Source organism: Nuphar pumila, chromosome 11, assembly GCF_984573655.1.
Source record: "Nuphar pumila chromosome 11, dmNupPumi1.hap1.1, whole genome shotgun sequence".
Lineage (NCBI taxonomy): Eukaryota > Viridiplantae > Streptophyta > Magnoliopsida > Nymphaeales > Nymphaeaceae > Nuphar > Nuphar pumila.
In genome coordinates this window covers 19091031-19112518 of record NC_143259.1, presented here as the reverse complement: position 1 = coordinate 19112518, position 21488 = coordinate 19091031, and the positions used below count along the sequence as shown (strand labels likewise).

Sequence of the window (21488 nt, the reverse complement as noted above, 5' to 3'; positions counted from 1 at the left end):
CATCAGGTTTTAGGATATGTAATGGAATTTGATTACCCACAGAAGACGAAGGCATGCGGTTGATCAGATAGCAAGCAGTGGTAATCGCATCACCCCAGTATAAGGCAGGAACATTTGATTGAATCATAATGGTCCTGGCAACATCAAGGAGGTGCCTATGTTTTCGCTCAGCCACCCCATTTTGTTGAGATGAATAGGCACAGGAAGTTTGGGGTTGGATGCCATGATCTTGGTAAAATTGTAACAGACCTTTTGATTTAAACTCGAGAGCATTATCAGTGCGAACAATCTTGACAATAAATTCAAACTGAGTTTTTATTTCAAGAATTAGGGATTTGATAAGACTTGGAACTTCAGATCGTTCTTTTATTAAAAATACCCATGATAACTTAGAGAAATCATCAACAATAACAAGATAATAACGACACTGAGTCCTAGTAGGAATCTTACTAGGACTCCATACATCTGCATGAAGAAGTTCAAAAACTTTATTACTAGACTGACTCTGACTCGAAGGGAACGGGCTTCGATGATGCTTGCCCAACTGACATGCTTCACACTGAAATGATGTGGTGGAAGGAATCTGAGGAAATACCGACCAAAGCTTTGACAATGAAGGATGACCAAGACGACGATGCCACTGAACAGGACTGAATGAATGTTCCACTGCAGCATGAACAAAACCCATTGGATGATGTAGGTAGTAAAGTCCATTTTCTTCATAGCCTCCACCAATCTTCTTCCCCGTCAGCAAATCCTGAAAATGACAACCCATTGGATCAAATATTACTTTACAGTTTTGTTCTTTTATAAGGCAACTAACAGAAAGTAAACTTTGAGGAAAGTTTGGAGCATGAAGAGCATTTTTCAACTGTAATGAGGAGGATATAGAAATATTTCCCTGACCAACAACCGGGGAGGAGCTCCTATCGGCTAATGAGACTCCAAGTTGAGCCTTAATGACCTTTAGATCTGAGAAAACACGTGAATTTCCACACAAATGTCTGGATGCACCAGAGTCAATAACCCACTTACTATCATTCGGATGGAGATGATTTCCGGTTGAAAAGGCAACCCCAGCTATAGGAGTGGGGGAACTCAAAGGTCGAAGAGCAATCAACTCATCATATTCCGCACGACTAAGGTTGATACTACTTGCATTTGCAGTGACAGTCTCTGGTGCATTTGTTGCCTCAATAGTAGTAACATTTGCTTTAGGGTTATATGACTTGGATGAAGAAGAGCTTGGCCGACCATGCTTATCCCAGCAACGATCTTCTAAATGTCCAGATTTTCCACAAAATGTACATTGAAGCTTTCCTCTGCCTCCCATACCACGTCCACGTCCTCGTCCTCTGATATTCTGAATATTTCCACGCCCATAACTAGATGGGACAACAAGAGCAGATGACTGAGTCACAGGCTGAGATTGTGGCAGAGAGATCGCAAGTCTACTCAGACGATTGTAAGCATCAGCAAGAGTGGGAACATCTGAACCAGTCAACATTTGAACTTTTGCAACAGAGAAATCTGAAGAAAGACCTGTAAGAAAACGAGCAACCATGGTTTGTTCTTGATGATCCTTTTGCTTCGAGCAACAAAGAGGCCTGTGAGCATTAAGTCTTTCAAACGCAGCTTTGACAGAGGCATAGTACTGGGCCAAGGTCTGATCTCCCTGTTGCAAGTTATATATTTCCTGTTCAACTTGCAGGATCCGACTCACATTCGTTTCTTGTGAGTATGTATCACGAAGATTGTCCCACATTAGTTTGGCTGTATTATAGTAGATCAATCCATCGGCAATATGGGGTTCGACACTATTCATGATCCATGACATAACTATGTCATTATCTTCATCCCAAGTGACATATTTTCCCAATTTTTCAGTGGGTGCATCTTCCAACAAAATATGTTTTCGACGATGTCCAGATACCGACATCATAAAAGTTCTGGACCACCTGGCATAGTTGGTTTCATTCAACCTTACAGAAGAGCCATATGAGAAGGGGTTGGCAAAAGCCTTATACTCCCCAATGTGTTCCAGTTTGGAATCACATTTCGAATTTTCAGCCATACTGAAAAAAAACAGAATACCTTACTTGAACAGCAAGTGTTCAAGAAGATTTTTTTTTCTTCAACTCAGCAGGAAACCACACCTGCTGTTTCCACAGCAAACAACAGCCCACACACGAAATAAAAATCAGTCCAGCAGGAAATCACACCTGCTACTTTCCACGACACAGAAACTTAAGCTACCATGTTTCCAAACAAAAAACGACATAGCAGCCACATTCTAAAATAAACCAATCCACTGAAGCAACTAAATTTCAGTTGCTGTTGATAGCACAAAAATCACGAACATTGAAAAGGCCCAAACACATCACGATAAATGAGAGACTGCAGTTGCAAACCAAAGTATTCACTACACTTGCTGTTCTCCAACATATAATGCACGACATCCAGTAAGTATCACAAGTAATCAACATTCACAACAACACAGAAAAAAGAAGATGCATTCACGACAGAATTCTGATAACACACAATCAGCATAGGCGAGAACCCAGCAATCACGGCAACACAAGAAAAAATAATTTCTGCTATTCCCAAACAGCAGGAACACACCTCGACAAGGACTTCAACGCTCACGGCAACACAAAAAAAATCTGTAACAGCAGGAACACACCTCGACAACTCACGAACAACAAAAAAATATCACGTCATAGTAGAAACCAGTTCTCGGCAACACTCGGTCGCAGTGGATCTTCTCCTTAGATCTGACGACAGATCTGGGTAACATCCCAGATCTGTGATCAGATCTTCCCCAGTCAACCCCACCGAACCTGATTTTTAAAAAGCCGTAGGGTTGTTGCTCCTCTTTGATGGAGAAAAAAAAAATCAGTCCCTGTTGATGAAGATCACGCTCCCACGATCGAAGGCTTTGATACCATGTAGAATGTGATGGGGTTGTACAGCCACCTGTGAGTGTATAGAGAGAGAGAGAGAGAGAGAGACGGCTGCACAATAGAACTCGTTAATTGAGATTAGGGCTTCTCTCTATATTAAATAGAGAGAGGCAAAAACAGAAAAATTACATCTAAGTCCTTATGAAAATAATATTTCAGAAAACCTCTAATATATGAAAACTTAACCAAAAACCACCTATTCTCAACAATTATCAAAAACATTTTGACAAGACAATTAGTGAGCCAAATATTCATTATGAAAACTATCAGTTGTACAAAAATTAGGGTTTTCCCTTATACAAAACTCCAACTAAAATAGGTGTCCCAGACATAAAACTGCGAGCAGAGGAGTGAAGTCTCAGGCTATCTCGCATCCAACCATCGACTGTCTGATGAACCTACTCGTTACCTGCACCCATAAAATGGGTCAGTTTCACGAAAAACTGGTAGGTACTCAAGTGAGACAATGTGGAACAAAATTGAAGCAACATATATTATGCTAACATGATAAACCGTTTAAATCAGTAATTAAGCTACACTAGCATGAGCTGTTAACTACACAGGCACTAATCTATTTCTAACATGTATAATTGATTTCACTAGCGGAGCACAGTTAACTAAAGCAATTAATTGACATATCACATAAGCATATACAATCAACAGTTCATTCATCTCAAAAATGCACATTCAATCAGATATTGTGAACATGATATTCTTTGTTTCGATATTAGCTGGCCTGTGGGTACGTACATATACGAAACATAGAAACAACTAAAACTGAATCAGGGGTTTATTATGCTATGTATTTTATAATACCCCAGATAACTAGCTGAGTCCGCTCCAAAGAGAACTGTCAGTGACTAAGAGAGGATTCCCCAAAGGCATTCGTGGCCACCGATGCATCCTACTTCTGCAGAAGTCTGTGGGATCTACCTCCTAGGATAATTTATGGTAGTCCCGTCCCCTAACTCCAATGACTAGGGACACCGAGTCATTTGCCCGAGGGGTGGTTGTTAACAACCTGTCCATTGGAGTTTTTGTTAAATGTGAAAAGAAAAGTCTGGGCACATCAAGCGTGGCGGCAATAGAAAACAGTAAAGAAAGAAAAGCTTGAGCACATCAAGAATGACGACAACGAAAAACAATAAAGACAGGAAAGTAAAAAGGACAAGGATCCCGAAACCGCGTCCTTGAGTTAAAGGCGTACGTATATAGATATACGTATACATATATATTGTCCTTGGTCCTTTATTTTCCATTTTTAATCTTTAATTTTAATTGCTTTAATTTTTAATTTGTCCATTGTCATTTGCGCAACTTTCCCCTACCTTGGGGAGTCGCGGTGCCGTGTACTTCGAGCGTAAGTAATGTACGTCTTGGGCCGCGGGGCGTAAGCGAGCTCCGTTGCACAAGCTGCGAAAGTAAAAGAGTGAGATTCATTCTTAAAATAAAAAAAAGAGAAAAAGGGGGTTGAGACCCCAAATAGGGCAGGGTTGCATCCCTGCCCGCCACATAACGAAAGGAAGGAGGAAAGGGGCAGAGGGAACAACCCCTCCCGCTGTTCGATCCGAAAAGGACGCAGGGGCACTGCCCGCCGACCTATTGAGAGGGAAAGAGGGGCAGGGGGCAGGAGGGGATAGCATCACCCCTCCCTTGCAGACGAAAAATGAAGGAGGCAGGGGCTCTGCCCCTGCCTGCCGGAAAACAGGAGGAGGCAGGGGCGAAGCCCGTGCCTGTCACAGGTCAGGAGGAGGCAGGGGCAAAAACCCTTGTCTGACGAAGTTAGGAGAAAGCATGGGCCTTTCCTCTGCCCACCGAAAAGGAGGAGGTGTCGGAAAGTAAAGCGGCAGGGGCAAAGCCCTTGCCTGTCGAAAAGGTAAAGAGGTTCGCCCCTGCTTGTTGGGGGTAACGAGGTAGAGGCAGGGGCTTCACCCCTACTTGCTGGAAAGCTGAGAGGCAGGGGCGGCAAGGCCCCTGCATGTCCGCATCATAAGGGAGGTAGGGCTTTGCCCCTGCTTGCTGGTCGGAAAACCCAGGGCGGCAGGGGCGTTGCCCCTGTCGGCTGGATGACAAAAGAAGACAGAGAAGGCGAAGAAGAGAAGACAACGAGAAGAAGAAGAAGAAGAAGAAGAAGAAGAAGAAGAAGAAGACACACAGAGAGGGAGGAGGGTTACCTGAGAGGGGAGTCGCCAGCGTCAGGTGGCCTCTGGCGAGGCGGGGTGGATGCCAGCAGGGTGTCGCCAGTGACGGGAAGAGAGAGGCGGAAAAGAGGGGTCGTGGGCGACAGAGAGGGGAACGAACGAGGGAAGAGGGAGCAGGGGAGGTGGCCGGCGAGGGCTTCGACGAGTTGCAGGCTGGCGCTCGGAGGTCGAACGAGAGGGGAGAGTGGCCGACGACAACAGAGTACAATATCGGGGGGGGGGGGGGTTAGGATTTTCTCGAATGAGAAAACCCTACCTCTCGTGTTTCTTAAATAGGCGCGGGAGGTAAGTTTCACATGTTTGGGTCCGGATTGGGTGCCTGGCTCGGGTTCGGATCCGACCACTTATTTTTTATTTTTTAAGTTGTGGGTTTTATACCGTTCCCCGTATAAGGTGCTTCATAATTGAAGCCCATGTAACATAGTTTGAATCATTGAGCTTAATGAGTTTCATGGTGACATTGTCATTGTCATCCATTTTACATGGTTTGAGAAGAGAAATAAAGAATAATAGAGAAGAAGAGGAGAAATGAAAGAGAGGATAATGGGCACTCCACCACGGATAATGAGTACAAGTGCTCCTCCAAGCTTCCAAGCTTTTACAAGATCACGATTTTACACACTTGGAAAGAACTTTACTTCTTTTCCAAACTTTGAATGGCACATTTCTCGATGCACCAAAAAAGGGCTTAGTTTGATCACTAGGCTCTGATACCATGTAAGAAGGTGAGTTCTTGGATCATCACCAAACGAAGCTTCAAATAACTCCAACAAAATGTCGAAAAAGATCATTTACAAGAACCACAAAGGTTCATACAAAATACCCGAAAAAGGGTATACAATAATAAGAAGAAAAAATATATTATTGAATGAGAAACACCCTTGAGAAAAACATACAATGAAAGGGGGCAAAGCCGCAAAGCCCCATATTTATACACACAATGGGAGGCTTAGAGGAGGGAGTTGTTGGGCTCCAATGGTTCTAAATAGAGCCATTGGGAGTCCAACGACTCTTTGCCTTTTTGGCTTTAGTCAAAAAGTTGACTAGTCAAAAGGCTAAAAAAGTAAAAATAAAAAAGATAAAAAGTCCTATTCTAACTAAACTAAAGAAGAAATAATTCCTAGTTAGCATAGGTAATTACACATTATTTAACAGGCTCGGCCCCTCCATCCGGCTAAACTAAAACACAGAGCGAGAGAGAGGGACTTACCGGCGAGTGTCTGGTGAGCTCCGGCGTGAGAGAGAGAGAGTGTCAGGGTGAGGCTCTGGCGTGGGAGAGAGAGTGACCGGGGGGAAGGCTCCGACGTGAGTGAGAGAGAGAGTGACAGGGGGGAAGGCTCCAGCGTGAGAGAGAGAGAGAGAGAGAGAGAGAGAGAGAGAGAGAGAGAGAGAGAGAGAGAGAGAGAGAGAGAGAGAGAGAGAGAGAGTCGGGGGGGGGGGGGAGCTCGGGTTTCACGCCTATCTTCATGTACAGCTTGTCCTCTCACTTATGTAGAGTAGCATGCTTTCTGTTTTCCTGCACAGGTTAATTCCTCATATGAAACTCACATTAATAAAACTGTCCAGATATTCAATTCATGTAGCCATTGTCAAAATCTGTAAAATTGCAACTAAGGACTGAAAGGAAATTTCATTGACAAGCAAAAAAATGTTCGCATGAGGGTTGTCATGAGTTTACAACTTTGGAAAAAAAGTTTATCGGTACTTAATATTTTTTGTGGTGAGTTTTCATAGTTTTGATGTTATCTATATTTTTGGTAAATGATTAGTATGGTCTGCACTCACCTATGCTTTCCTGTAGTTTTTTCAGGTGGGGTCCCAGGAATTGGTAAAACACAGCTAGGGTATTCATTTTCACTTTGCTCTTGGGCATGATATTTTTTTGGTTGTTGTCTTCATCTTTATGACGTCATGCTGATATCTGCAGGATTCAACTGGCAGTTAATGTGCAAATTCCTGTTAAATATGGTGGTCTTGGAGGCAAAGCAATTTATATTGGTATTTCATAGCCTTTTGTTGTATTCCATTCATGCCTTAAAACATCACTTGTACTGAAATAAATTACCTTTCATTATGCAATACAGATACAGAAGGCAGCTTTATGGTTGAGCGTGCTTTCCAAATTGCAGAAGCATGCGCCAATGAAACATTATATGATAATGTTGTTCAAGGGGAACACTTTCAAACATCTAAAGGACTTGATGCTAATTCTTTTCTGGCAAATATCTTCTACTTCCGTATCTGCAGTTACACTGAGCAAATTGCAGTGGTGAATCACTTGGACAAGTTTATTGCAGCCCAAGAGAATGTGAGTAGTGTGACATTATCTGCAGTTCTCCCTCCATTAACAGTAGGGCATTATTACAGTGTCATCAAATGCTTTTGTTTAGAATAATGGAATTCTTTTTGAAGGGTTAAATGGTATGCTTATTGTATTTTTTTGGGAAAGGTGTTTTGCTTATTGAATTGGTAAAATATTTTATTGCTTTGTCTCACCTGGATGAGTACTTTTTCTGTGGATTTATTACTCAGTACAGCTGTCATTTTATATTAAGGTACTTGAATGTTAATCATGGGTAGTTGGCAATCTGTTACGTGTATGATGACAACATTAAATGCTATCACATGAATCTGTTGATGTAGTTTGGTATAAGGGTTTCTTTGAAATTTCACTTTTCGTATAAACTTTAAAACCTCATTTTGAATCTATTTGGTTTCAATGAATGTACGGAGTTACAAATCCGTTGCGTAAAAGAAGGTTCACCTGTAATGCGCCCAAGGTCCGTTGACTTGTCATTTCAAACACTATTTTCCACTGAACTGCTATTTTAAATTCTGAAAAAAAGAATGATTACAAAGCTTTCAAAATTTTCCTAAAAAATTACAAGTTCGGAATTTTGGGGGCGTTACATGAAGAATATATGTCAAATGAATTTCAAAACTATTTGCAAGAGAATGAGATTTTGTACCAAAGATCTTGTCCAAAAAACTCAACAAAATTGTGTTGCAGAGAGGAAACATATACATATAATAGAAACAACTACAATCATACTCATTTCAGAAAATGTCCCTAAGAATTTTTGGGCTGGAACTGCACTTACCGCCATTTATTTGATAAATAGAATGCACCCTTAGAAAAATTGTTCAAAATATCCCAGGATTTCAAAATATTAAGAATATTTGGATACAAGTGTTTTGTACTTTTTCAAGGAAATGACAAACGTTCACCAAAAGCTAATGAATGTGTGTTTATTGGTCATGGAGAAAATAAAAAAGGATGTAGATGTTTACATTTTTGGAAGAAGAAAATGGATTTGATAAATATAAACCTAAGGAAGTAGATTGCTCATCTCTAGTTGATATTTTTTCTATAAAAAGAAATGAAATATGTAGTTCTAATTATTGTGAAAATATTGAATGTATTGATGATGTTATTTCTAATGATATGATTGCGACAACTCATAAGCTTCATGTTTACATCCGGCGTGAAGTTCAACCATGCACATTTGAAACATACTCACAAGGTCAATCATTAGAATAACCTATTCCCATAGGACTTAACCTTAAGAAATCTTAAGGTTTGTATCCGATGAATCCTTTTCTTCAAACTATAGAGCTTGTTTAATAGCCATTCATGCTTATCATGAACCATCAAACTATAGTGAAGCCAAGATCACCCTCATTAGGTAGACACAATAAAGTTAGAGTTAGATGCTCTTCATAGAACCAACACTTGGGAAATTGTAGCATTACTCTTAAAAAAAACCCATAGGTTGTAGATGGGTATTTAAGATTAAAACCAAAAGTGATGATTCCCTTAGAAAGATATAAAGCTAGGTTAGTTGCCAAGGATTATTCAAAAGAATATGAAATTGACTATGAAGAGACCTTCGCTCCAGTATTTAGGATGACTAGTGTTAGGACCTTTATAGTTGTGGCATTTGTCAAACAATGACCCTTTTTCAGTTAGACGTTAAGAATGCTTTTCTTAACGATGACCTTTGTGAAAATATATATGGATTCACCTCCCGAGTTTGTTATTGAAGAAGGAAAAGTTCTAAAACTAAGAATCTTAAAGCTTGGTATGACCGATTTAGTAAAGTAATGACTAATATTGGTTTTGTTTCTTACTATACTTTTACAACCCTATTTGTTAAGAATGTAGAAATTGACATAATTATTCTACGGGCTTCTCCTATCGGCGAGGGGTCAGTGCCCAAAACACCTATATAGGGCACAAAACTTCCGAATATTGTGGCACGTGATGTGCATGGGTGAGGAGCCCTATGCATGCATTGCCTACTGCATAGGTTGCATCTGATCTTCTCTTGCGTTCAATGTGTCTGTTGCCTCTGGCTTGCCTGCTCACTCATTTGGCTGTTGTGCCGGCTAGTGGGCGGAGCTTCAGGCATGTTGTACATGCATTAGCGCATGAGTGGCGTTGGCTTTGATGTCTGGCGTCGTCATGGCTGTCAGCTGTGCTAATTTGCCATGAGGTGCTTTGTTAGAAAGTGACTTTGAATACATTAGGTTCAATAATGAACCCATACACATGCACATGAAGTGCGAATAAACCCATTAAAGGAAACAACACAAGCACATAATGTGCTAACACATAAACCCACACAAGGGGCAAAAATATGACATAAAGTCATAAGTTGAATATTATTGAAGAAGAGGAAGAAGAGGGTAAAAACCCCTTACAATGGAGAAAGAGCTCCTCCAAATCTTAGGAAATACAAAGGGGAAATTCCCTATTTATAAGCACAAAAAGGAGCCACCTTGGGGGCTCCCAAAGGAGACGTTGGAGAGCCCCCAACGGTCACATTTGTGACCGTTGGGGGCTCCCAACGTCTCTATTGGGAGACCCCCAATGGTTTATGAAAACAAAAAATAAAAAAATAAAAGCAGAAAATTTAAATGAAAAATTACAATGCATATTCCAATTGGAATATGCGTAAAATGTCAAATTACAAGAATACCCTTGAGGGTATTTTAGGAAGATAAAATATATATATTTATATATATATAAATAGAGATACGTATACATATATATGTATACGTATCTTTATATATATATAAATATATATATACATTTAAGGATTATATTTCAAAATATATGTGTACGAGTACACATATTTTAACACCCCCCCTCAATCTTTGCGGGGAAACGAAAAGATTGAAAAAAGGGGAAGACTCCAAGAGGCTTCAGCAAGGATGCAATTGAAACTTGAAAATGCCTTCCTCCAATTGTCTTCTAAAGGAAACACATTTCTCGAACCATCCAGGGTACTTCTCTTTGTCCTATCTCCAAGATCCTGTGGAATAACAACAAAGAACAAGTAAAAAATATCTTTGCACTTTACTGAATTGGAACATTCCTAACAAGGTGCAAAATTTATACATAATAGGATAATTACTCTAGAAAAGAAAACCAAAAATTAAAAAGAAACAAATATCATGTTAAAGAGTGAGCGGAAACGAATTGCAAGAATGCATAATGCATTCATAAGGTCCAACATTGGACACACACAACCCCATAATGGGGAATAACAAAAAGGTCCACTAAGGGACACCACAATAAGCCTACGAAGAGGCATAAGCTACATATGCTTTATTGAATGAGGGCCTCAAGGGCCATAATGAGCATATGCATTTACTATCATAAAATGAATTAATACTTAAAGAAATCATTAATGAACATGCTTCAAACATACTTTAGTCAAAAAATGAACCCAAGAGTTCAAAAGATTTTTAAAAGAACACAGATACAAATGTCCAAAGGCATGACGAATATGATCTTCAATAAGAGGGGCTTTATAAAGATTAATATGCATAATAGAGTTTTTTACATCTTTTAGGGAGAAGATCTATGTCAAACAAATGTCATAAATAAGAAGCATGATTTGACTAAGTATATTAAAACATTCACCCTAGATTCAAAAATGAATATCATTTGAGACAAAAAAGACTTATTTTGTATATCAAATAAAAAAGTGGCCAAAAAACTGTAAGCACTTAATATATGCTAAAATATCAATTCGATTTAAAAACATATCATAGATATGATTCACTTGTATCTAAAAACACAAGAAATTTTGCAATTTTCAAAAGTAGTTCATCCACTAGAAGCAACTACCTCATTAGTCCTCCAAAAGCCGTAAATCAAGTGTATAAGCTACTAGATCAAGAATATTAATATAATGCCATTAAAGGCCCAAGACACACACAAAGGTGTGCAAAAGAACCTCTTGTCTACATATAATAATACTTGAAATGAGTGTATTTACGACAAGAACAAGAGAATACACGCCAACATGGACCAAAAGCATCTCTTGTCTACATAAAAATACACTCAAAACCAAGTATGTTTAGCTACTAGAACAAGAGTAACAAGCCAACCATGGGCTAAAACACAATACATCTCTTGTCTACATAAGATGTCACTTGAAATGAGTGAAATAAGCCAACTATGGGCATACATCTTAGCGACTAGAACAAGGACACAAATGCCAACATAGGCTAAAATCACACACCATGGTATGAATCAACGTGCCTTGTCTACATATAATAACACTCAAGACAAGTGTGTTCAACTACTAGACAAAGAGAGCAAAAGCCAACAAAGGGCTACCAACACACGAAGGTGTAATAAAATTCTTGTCTACATATGATGACACTTAGATAAGGGGCATAAAAGGAGAAGACTTTTGAGGTAATAAAACTTGTAATGGCAAACATATATATAAATCAAACCTTGAATCAATAGAACAATATTCTTCAAAAAGAATACCCATAAAAATAACATTTTGGAATAAACTATGTAAAACTATCTTCAACAAGATACAACAACCGATAGAACAATATTCTTGAAAATAAATGTGTGAACATACGCACACCAAGAACATATGGAACACTTGTGCACAAAAGCACAAAATCACAAATGTGCAAATGCACTCATAATTTTTCATAAACAATAAAAGGTTGGGCAATAATCCCTAAAACCTTGATTTTAATATACCTTAAAACATTTTAAGGTTTCAAACATCATATATCCATCACATTTATATATAAATAAGAGCATCCATAAGATCAATGGCCAACATCAAACTAGTGACACACTCATATACCAAATCATTCTAGAGTCCCAAGGTGCGCATAACTCACCTCAACCACCATCTATAATATGTAAGTGGACAATCTAAAATGACATAACAACGAGTGACACACTCATAATTAGAGATCATATACCAAATCATTCTAGAGTCCCAAGGTGCCCATAACTCACCTCAACCACCATCTATAATATGGCAAGTGGACAATCTAAAATGTTATAACACAAGGTGCCCATAACTCACCTCAAATATCTCTAATATAATAATAGGGCCATAAAAGAATTGATGCATCATATAACTTGTGATGGATAAGATAAGTACCATAAAAAAACTTTTTCAAGGAACACAATGACATAAAGAAATCATCTTGGGATAATCAAGAGAAGAAAATCAAGCTTTTAACAAAGAAATCACAAGAACCGTAATGGTTCGCAAGGAGAGCTTTAACACAATACCCAAGAAAAGATATTAAAAAATACTTGAAAATTTATAGAATTGGGATTAAATCCCATATAACAAGTTTTAATATTCTTTGATTGAGATATGCGGAAACGTACAAAGTGCTATAAGCACTTACAATGTTTTATAATGATTCAACAAAAGAATCAATATCTAAATTCATTACACTTTCACCAAAAGAAATGTGCACAAAAGCTCCACAATGTAAAAATGTCTACGAAGAGACAATATGTATATGAGTACAAATACTTTAGAAAAGATGTGCACGAAGGCACTCTCACAACACTTGAACAAAGAATACGCAAAAAGCGTAATAACATCAAACATGCAATAATGCATGTATTTCATAAAAGATGCAAATGCTTGAGACTCTCAAGCTTCAATTATGCAATTTTATGCTTGATAAATGCAATTTAAAAGAAGACCATATTATGGCCAATGTAGGCATCCTTAGAGATACAATCAAGAGGTTTTGAAATCTTATGTGAAAAATACAAACCAACAAGTTTGTAAAGTTGTATCAATAAATTTAATGAAATCTTTTATACCAAAAAGATGTAATAGATACACTATGCATTCTATATAGTGTGAGAAATTCTTTTAAAAGATCTTTTACAACGGTTCGAACAACCTATTTATCACAAACAATTTTTCAAAAAACCTTTAAATAAACCAAAATCATTGAAACATCTTTAGGAGTTCTCATAAATAGTTATCATTAACGAGAACTACTTAGGATTCATAACAAGGATTTAGATGTGAGAGATTCTTATACAAGAATTATATCAAGATTTTCCAAAAAATGCACTAAAGTCCATAAACAAGAGAGGAACTCAAAACAAATTAGACTTTATATGAGATTAAAGAGTTTTTAAACAAAGATCATTAATCTAGCAAGAAATCGTATTTAAAAAGTTAACTTATAGGTTAATCACGAAATTCTTATGAAAAATCATAAATCTCACATAATTGAAAAACAATTTTGCAAAACATAAATTACTATTATATGTGATGAGAAATCGATAACTATATAACCAAGAATTATATATTTGAACAATAAACAAATTTACCAAATTTAAAAGTAGATATTTTAAAATATACGAACACGCGAAATGTGAAAGGAAATGATTCAACTATCAAAAACACTAAATGTGCAAGAAAAATAGTTTCATAATGCATAATATGTTAAGAAAAGAGATACATACCGAAAGCTTCTAAAAAAAAGAGTAACAATGAATACTTCACCATTTCTTGAGCACCACGCTTTCCGTTGCGCCAAGAGACAACCCCATCGTAACCGGGCTCTGATACCATGTTAGAAAGTGGCTTTGAATACATTAGGTTCAATAATGAACCCATACACATGCACATGAAGTGCGAATAAACCCATTAAAGGGAACAACACAAGCACATAATGTGCTAACATATAAACCCACACAAGGGGCAAAAATATGACATAAAGTCATAAGTTGAATATTATTGAAGAAGAGGAAGAAGAGGGTAAAACCCCCTTACAATGGAGAAAAAGCTCCTCCAAATCTTAGGAAATACAAAGGGGAAATCCCCTATTTATAAGCACAAAAAGGAGCCACCTTGGGGGCTCCCAAAGGAGACGTTGGAGAGCCCCCATCGGTCACATTTGTGACCGTTGGGGGCTCCCAACGTCTCTATTGGGAGACCCCCAATGGTTTATGAAAACAAAAAATAAAAAAATAAAAGCAGAAAATTTAAATGAAAAATTACAATGCATATTCCAATTGGAATATGCGTAAAATGTCAAATTACAAGAATACCCTTGAGGGTATTTTAGGAAGATAATATATATATATATATAAAGATACGTATACACACATATATATGTATACGTATCTTGATATATATATATATATAAATATATATGTACATTTAAGGATTATATTTCAGAATATATGTGTACGAGTACACATATTTTAACATGCTTGGCTTCTCAACATGTCCATCGTGCACATGTTTGTGTGCACGGTTGGTGCTTTTTGGGTCTTTGTGTTGCTTTCCCTTTGCCGCAGTGGAATCATGTCCCTACTTGGTGTCAACAGCTCAACTGCAAGGTTCCTTACAGAGGGCTTGGACATGCGGTTTGGCAGGCCACACTGCAACATGCTGGTGTTGTTGGTTCCCTTGCCACTATGTGGGCTTTCAGATGTTCGGTATGTGTTGGCTCAGGTGGGGAGTCATAATGATCATGCATAATATTCACATTTTATTCATCTCTATTTATGCATGATCCATGATAAAATCGCATTGAAAACCCATCATTATCGTTGTTTTCGAGGTTTTGTTTTAAATTGAATTTTACGGGAAAACATCGCATTTTCTGATCCAGTCATGCGTTTTTAGTGTTTTTATTAGTTTTAGATTTTTCTTAATTATAGTTAGATAGATTATGCTGCAATTAATTGATTTTAGTTAGTTTAGGAATTTTGATTTTTGAAAAAACACGTTTTTAAGAAGAGACCCTTTTTGAAAATTATTGAAAAATCTTTGGACTCTTTTTGAAAAATTCGTTTTTAACCTAATTCTCTTAGTATAAATAGGATTGTTCAACATGAGAACACGCCTTTTTTCTTGGATGGATCCTGCGCCCCCCCTCTCTCTCTTCTCTGCCTCCCTTTCTTCTCCTTTTTCGATCGACCGGTTGCCTACCTTTTTCCTTTCTTGCTTATGCTTCTCAATATGTCTTCTAAACACCGTCATCGCTGGTTCCTCGCATCCCCTCTGCCGGAGAGAGAGCTGAAGTTTGTTTGGGTGTAGCAGGTAAAAACCATCTTCTTCTCCCTTGTTTCACCGTAGTTTTTAGTTTTCACATATCATAAATCATAGCATGGCATGTAGTTTTATTTGATCATTGCATATTCTGCATATTTAGATTAGATTAGTTTAGATTCAACATCTAAAAAAAAATAAAGTTAAAAATAAAAAAAGAAAAGAAAAAAAATTATTTTGCTTAATCTAGCCGTTTTCTTGATTTATGCATAGAATAATAACTAATCTATGTAGATCAATAGTTTTAACATAGGGTTTTCATATCTTTTCTTGATTTTTGATTAGTTTTAGATTAGATCTAGTTTAGAATAGTCTGTAATACGTTTTTATATTCGGTGTTTTGTTTTTAGATCACGTAAATAAATTTTTTAGCTGATTTAGCTTCTTGCATCATTTTTTTTCTGAAATTTTATTTTGGCGTCAAGTAGATCTAAACCTTTCTTGTTTATTTTCAGTATTAGGTTAGTTTATTCAATGTTTAAGTCATGTTCTTGTTTTTTTTCATTAATTGCTTAAATTAGCTTAAAATAGACTAAGTAGTTTAGCCGATTTTCTATCTTGTTATCAATTATCATTTTTTCTTTTCAGCATAGTCAATATTATTTGTCTTATTCAATCGTATTAGCTGTATAAAGCCAGTTTATAATTCAGTAGTCAGCTTTAGTCTTAGTCTAATTCACGTTAGTTAATTGGTAGTCCTATTTTCATTGAGTCTTGTATAAATTAGAATAAAATTAGCATAGCCGATCTTTATTTTGTTCTTTTAATCGATTGTTATTAATTGGAGTAGTTAGGTTAGTTCTTTGTTAATTTCATATTCTGGTAGTTAGATTAAATTTTTGTACAGATGTAGTTACTTTGTTAAGGTGATATTCTTGTTAGTTTAGATTTTTAATCGTGTATGCTAGTCGGTTAGCTTTTCTTTAACTATTCGTTAGTCAATGTTATTTAATATAGTTTTTATTCCCTATTTCCAGATTTTATTATTTAGCTACAGATTAGATTAGCTTACTTTATGAGTTAGTTTACTTTGTTTGATTCACATAATTTTAGTCCAAACTTAAAATTTTAATATAGCATAGATTGATTGTGTAATATCGCGTATTTTAGTACTTAGTCATTTTATAATTTTGACGAAAGTTTGGCTAAGTTTAGGAGAAAAATCGTTTGAGGCTCGATTTTTAGACTGATGTCTTTGAGTCCGGGCTTGGCCCAGGTCCCATCGACAAGGTCGTAATGAACCAATCGAAACGAGATAGAGTTTTATTTTTGACTTTTAAATTCAAGCGAAATTCGGGTTATTTTTGGGTGAAATTCAGAATTTGGTATAAGTGTAATATATCGTTGGATGCGTCTCGGAATTCTGAGCGCAACGATATTTTATTTTCTTGATTTCAAGTTCCGATTTGCCCAAAAATCTCGTTTTTTTGAAAATCGAGCAGTTTGTTAATATGGATCCGGAGTTGGATCCAAGGCCTACGATCTGAACTAATATGGATTTGGGTCTTATTTAAGTCCTACTTAAATTTGGATTTGATCCAGATCTTGATCCATTTTTGTTTTGGGTATGGGTTTAGATCTTGGATCCGGATCTGGATCCAAATCCAAGTTCAACATTTTTCCAGCTTTAAATTCGATATAAAGCCTTAATTTGGAGTTTAATAAGGTTGAGAAGCCTTTTGGGTTAATTTGGTTATTTTTGGAAGTTTTTAGATATTTTTAATTAATTAATAATTAATTAATTAAATAATATCAATTCCGAATTTTTATTTTTGGGCTGAGTGAGACTCTCTAAAAGAGTCCCTATTCTTACCTAAGAGAGGTTAAGAGAGAGTTTTAGAAGGGTTAGGAGTTTTAAGAAAAAGAAAAGTCAACTTTTTTTTAGAGTTTCAAAAAATTTAGGAAACTAGGGGAGAGTTTTCCCTATTGGAGACTCTCCAGCTCTTTCTAAAAGCACTGGAGAAAGGAGGGAATGTCACCCCCTCTCCCTCACTTTATAAAAGAAAAAAAAAGAAGGGAAAGAAAGAAAGAGAGAGAGAGAAGAGAGAAAGGGAAAGAGAAGAAGAGGGAAAAGGGGAGAGAAAGAGGAAGGAGGAAGAAGAGTGGGAGAAGAAGGTACCCACGTTTTTGCACCTCAGCCTCAATTTTCCTTCGATTTTTGCAAAGGTGCGGGTATCTTCTCTTGAAAATAAATGAGAAACTGGATATAGATGGATTTTCATGCATGATTTTGCTGAAAATCCATGGGTAAAAAGGGTAGATCTATATGCATATGCTAATATATATGAAAGGGGATCAATAGATTCTCTTCCATGGATTGGTCTCGGATTTCTATTTCACTTTGTCAAGGTAAATTTCTGTGTATGCCCCATCTTATGCCAAAACAGAATTTTACTTGTGATAGAACGTACTCTAGATTGCAAATACGATTGTAGTGTGTTTTTGATACTTTTCACATTTTCGTAAGGGTAAATTTCTGTGCATAATGAGACAGAATTTTTACTAATGGTAGAAGAGCTTTTCTTTATTGTCTCTTTTGATAAACAATGGTTCCCATGACTGATGCATATAAGGGACTGTCATGTGCATGTACTCTAGTGATTAATTGATGTATATGCATGCATTCATAAAAAAATATATATATATCGTAGGTTGGTGAATTCGATTACTTTATTGGAGTCGTTTGTATGCTTATATATGCATATTAGTGTTGATCATGCATAGTGCATACATTTGAAGTTATGTATGCACCTAAGTGCATCCAGGGGTCCCTAAATCTGAATGTGCATACATAATACAGGTTTAACAACATGCGTTTCTTTTGTCTACTTATGAAAAATATTTTTATGGACCCTGTGCTTATGTATTTTTTTTTATATAACATGCTTGGACTGTGCAGCAGGGCCCAGCCGAGCTCGCTCGGCTGGGCAGCCTGCTAGTGGCTTGGGGCTTCAAGTGTGGCCTGCTTTGATCATACTTTGACAGGCCATAGGCCCAGCTGAATTTGTTCAGTAGCCCGGCCTGTTAGGCCCGTGGAGCCCAGCTGACTGGGCAGCCTTGAGGGCCCTGCAAAAAAAAAAGGGGGGGGGGGGTGTAACGCCCAAAAATTTCTTAACTTGACAAGTAAAGTTTTTATGAAGGAGTTCCCTGAAAGCGCGAACTCCGTTGTTCTGAAAAGTCTTCAAAAAAAAAATCTTTCTAGTTTAAAAATCAAGTTTTTTGCAAATCCCAGGCACGTTAGCTCGGCACTTCAAACATGACCATGGCGATAAATAACAGACGGCTAAAAAGAGTACTACATTCTTAATAAGAAGTCATTATACAAGGAAAATCAACAGGGGGCCCAGCCCCCAGATTAAAACAAAAACCCAAAATTCAAAACCCTGCGACGATAGCCAGAAGTCTGGAAGGAAAAGTATAGTCTCGAGCCACGTCGCATGCACCGTTGACTGCCTGTCGCCGCTACACATCACCTGCCCATAAAATGGGTCAGTCTCGCGAAAAACTAGTAGGAGTGTAAAAAGAACAAGAACAACTAACAGGTAAAGCAGTTAGACATACCACGACAACAATAATATAATGTACAGGAAAACTCACCAATATGCTAGCACGTAATACCGCAAGTGTACAAAAACAACAACTGAAGGGTGAACATGCTTAATTTGATTATCACTTATTAACCGGCCATGTGGGTACGTACATGGCACACGAGCCGAAACAATCGAGACCAATCCGAGGGTTTATTATGCCATGTATCTTAAATTACCTCGGTTGACTGACTGAATCCTATCCTAAGGAGGCGACCGGTGGTCGAGAGAGCAAGCCCCCTAAGGCCCAGTAGGGATGCATCCAACTTCTGCAGAAGTGTTAGGCTATCTAGTGCAGCCTCTTTCCCCTAACCTCCGATGACCGGGGAAGCCGAGTCCTTTGCCCGTAAATAGCCATTAATGGCCTGTCCATCGGAGTTGGTACCCTTCGTCCTCTCTCTTGGCGAAACTGAGTCGAATTGAGCGCGACGGGGGTTTCTCAACCGCCGCCTCATTCTTCATGCCCTGGTCCATTAGACCCAAATGAGCATCTTGCCTGTGAAGGCGCCTGAGACCTTTTTTTTTGGTGTATTATAAATCAGTATCTCATTTCGTAACTCTTACGCAAGGCTAAGCTCTGCGGTCGAACCCTACCAATCCACGACAGGGTTGAGTCTATGACAATAAAAAAGGAAGAGCGACATATATATGTATGAAATAGCGAAAGCAACGACGAATGAAATCAACAGGGACCAGGATTGCGAAACCGCGTCCTGGAAGCAAAAACAAGAAAGGAAAGTGCAAAAAGAAGAGCCTTGGCACATATAGCGCGACGACAGCGAAAAAGTAAAATACAGAAAGGAAACGGGACCAGGATCGCGAAACCGTGTCCTGGAAGTAAAAGGCAATAAGGAAAGGTACATAAAAAGGAAAGCCTTGGCACGTATAGCGCGACGACAACGAAAAAGTGAGTGCAGGAAAGGTAAAGTGCAGGACAAGTAAAGTGCAGGAAAAATAAAGTGCAGGAAAGAACCTACATATATATTATATGTAGATGTTTTGATTTATTGGTTAAGTCCTTTATTTTTAGCAGTTCATTGTTCCTGTTCCTTTTTACGCAAACCCCTACCTAGAAGGGGTGCGGGGGTTTATCCGCTTGCGAGCGTAAGTGATCACTGTCTCGGGCCGCGAAATACGAGAAGGCTCCGTGGTGCAACCTGCAAGGCCAAAAGGATGAATATGCCATAATACTACGAGGAACGGGTCCGGTAAGACCCGCAGCAGTACCGGACCCCAAAGCTAGGGGAGGCAGGGAGCTCAGCTCCCTGCATCAGGAAGGACAGAGGCAGCAAGGCATGAGCCTTGCTCCCTTGCCAGACAATGCAAGGTAGGGGCTTGCCCCCCCCCCCCCCCCCCCCCCCCCCCTGCCGGAAAAAACAAGGTAGGGGGGCGAAACCCCCCTGCCAAACAGCACAAGGCAGGGGACTCGCCCCCTACCTGTCGGGAAGTACAAGGCAGGGGAGGCTCGCTCCTCTGCAGGAAAGCATAAGGCAGGGGGGCGAAACCCCCTGCCAAACAACACAAGGCAGGGGGCTCGCCCCCTGCCGGAAAGCATAAGGCAGGGGAGCGAAACCCCCTGCCAAACAACATAAGGCAGGGGGCTCGCCCCCTGCCGGAAAGCATAAGGCAGGGGGGCGAAACCCCCTGCCAAACAACACAAGGCAGGGGGCTCGCCCCCTGCCTGAAAGCATAAGGCAGTGGGGCGAAACCCCTTGCCAAACAACATAAGGCAGGGGGCTCGCCCCCTACCGAAAAGCAACATAAGGCAGGGGGGCGAAACCCCCTGCCAAACAACATAAGGCAGGGGGCTCGCCCCCTGCCGGAAAGCATAAGGCAGGGGGGCGAAACCCCCTGCCAAACAACATAAGGCAGGGGCTCGCCCCCTGCCGGAAAGCATAAGGCAGGGGAGTGAAACTCCCCTGCCGGAAGCCACCAAAAGGCAGGGGGCTTGCCCCCTGCCGGAAAATCGAAAGGCAGGGGGGGGCGAAACCCCCCCTGCCGGGAGCCACCCCCCGCCTCCTCCTGTCGAGGCTGCAGGGGGAGCGGTTAGCCTTCCCCTCTCATGGGGGAAACAGGAAGACGAGGGAGAGGGGGACTCACCTGGAGGTCGCCGGCGGAGGCAGATGGTGACGGACGGAGGTAGGTAGCGGGTGCCGGCGATGACGGGTGACGGCGATGGCAAGCATCGGCGCCGGTAGGTGGCTGGGTCGGCGATGACTTGAAAGAGGTGGTGGGGGAAGAGGAGAGGAGACGGGGAGAGGAGAGCGTTCGATGCTCCCCCCCCCTCCTGCCTGCTTCATTTATAAGCAGGGGTGAGGGAGACGGGCGCCGCTCGGTAGGCCCTTACGGCCTACCGTTAGT

The 21488-nt window shown here is 39.3% G+C and overlaps 1 protein-coding gene across 1 annotated transcript in view; it reads left to right on the top strand.

The window, feature by feature from the left end:
- The window catches only part of RAD51C (RAS associated with diabetes protein 51C), a 174068-nt gene that overhangs the window by 48944 nt on the left and 103636 nt on the right, over positions 1-21488 (top strand). Inside the window, exons 4-6 of the mRNA XM_089980901.1 lie at positions 6975-7008; positions 7092-7162; positions 7249-7472. Of these exons, the coding sequence (XP_089837027.1) occupies positions 6975-7008; positions 7092-7162; positions 7249-7472 (329 nt within the window). The remainder of the gene's footprint in view (positions 1-6974; positions 7009-7091; positions 7163-7248; positions 7473-21488) is intronic.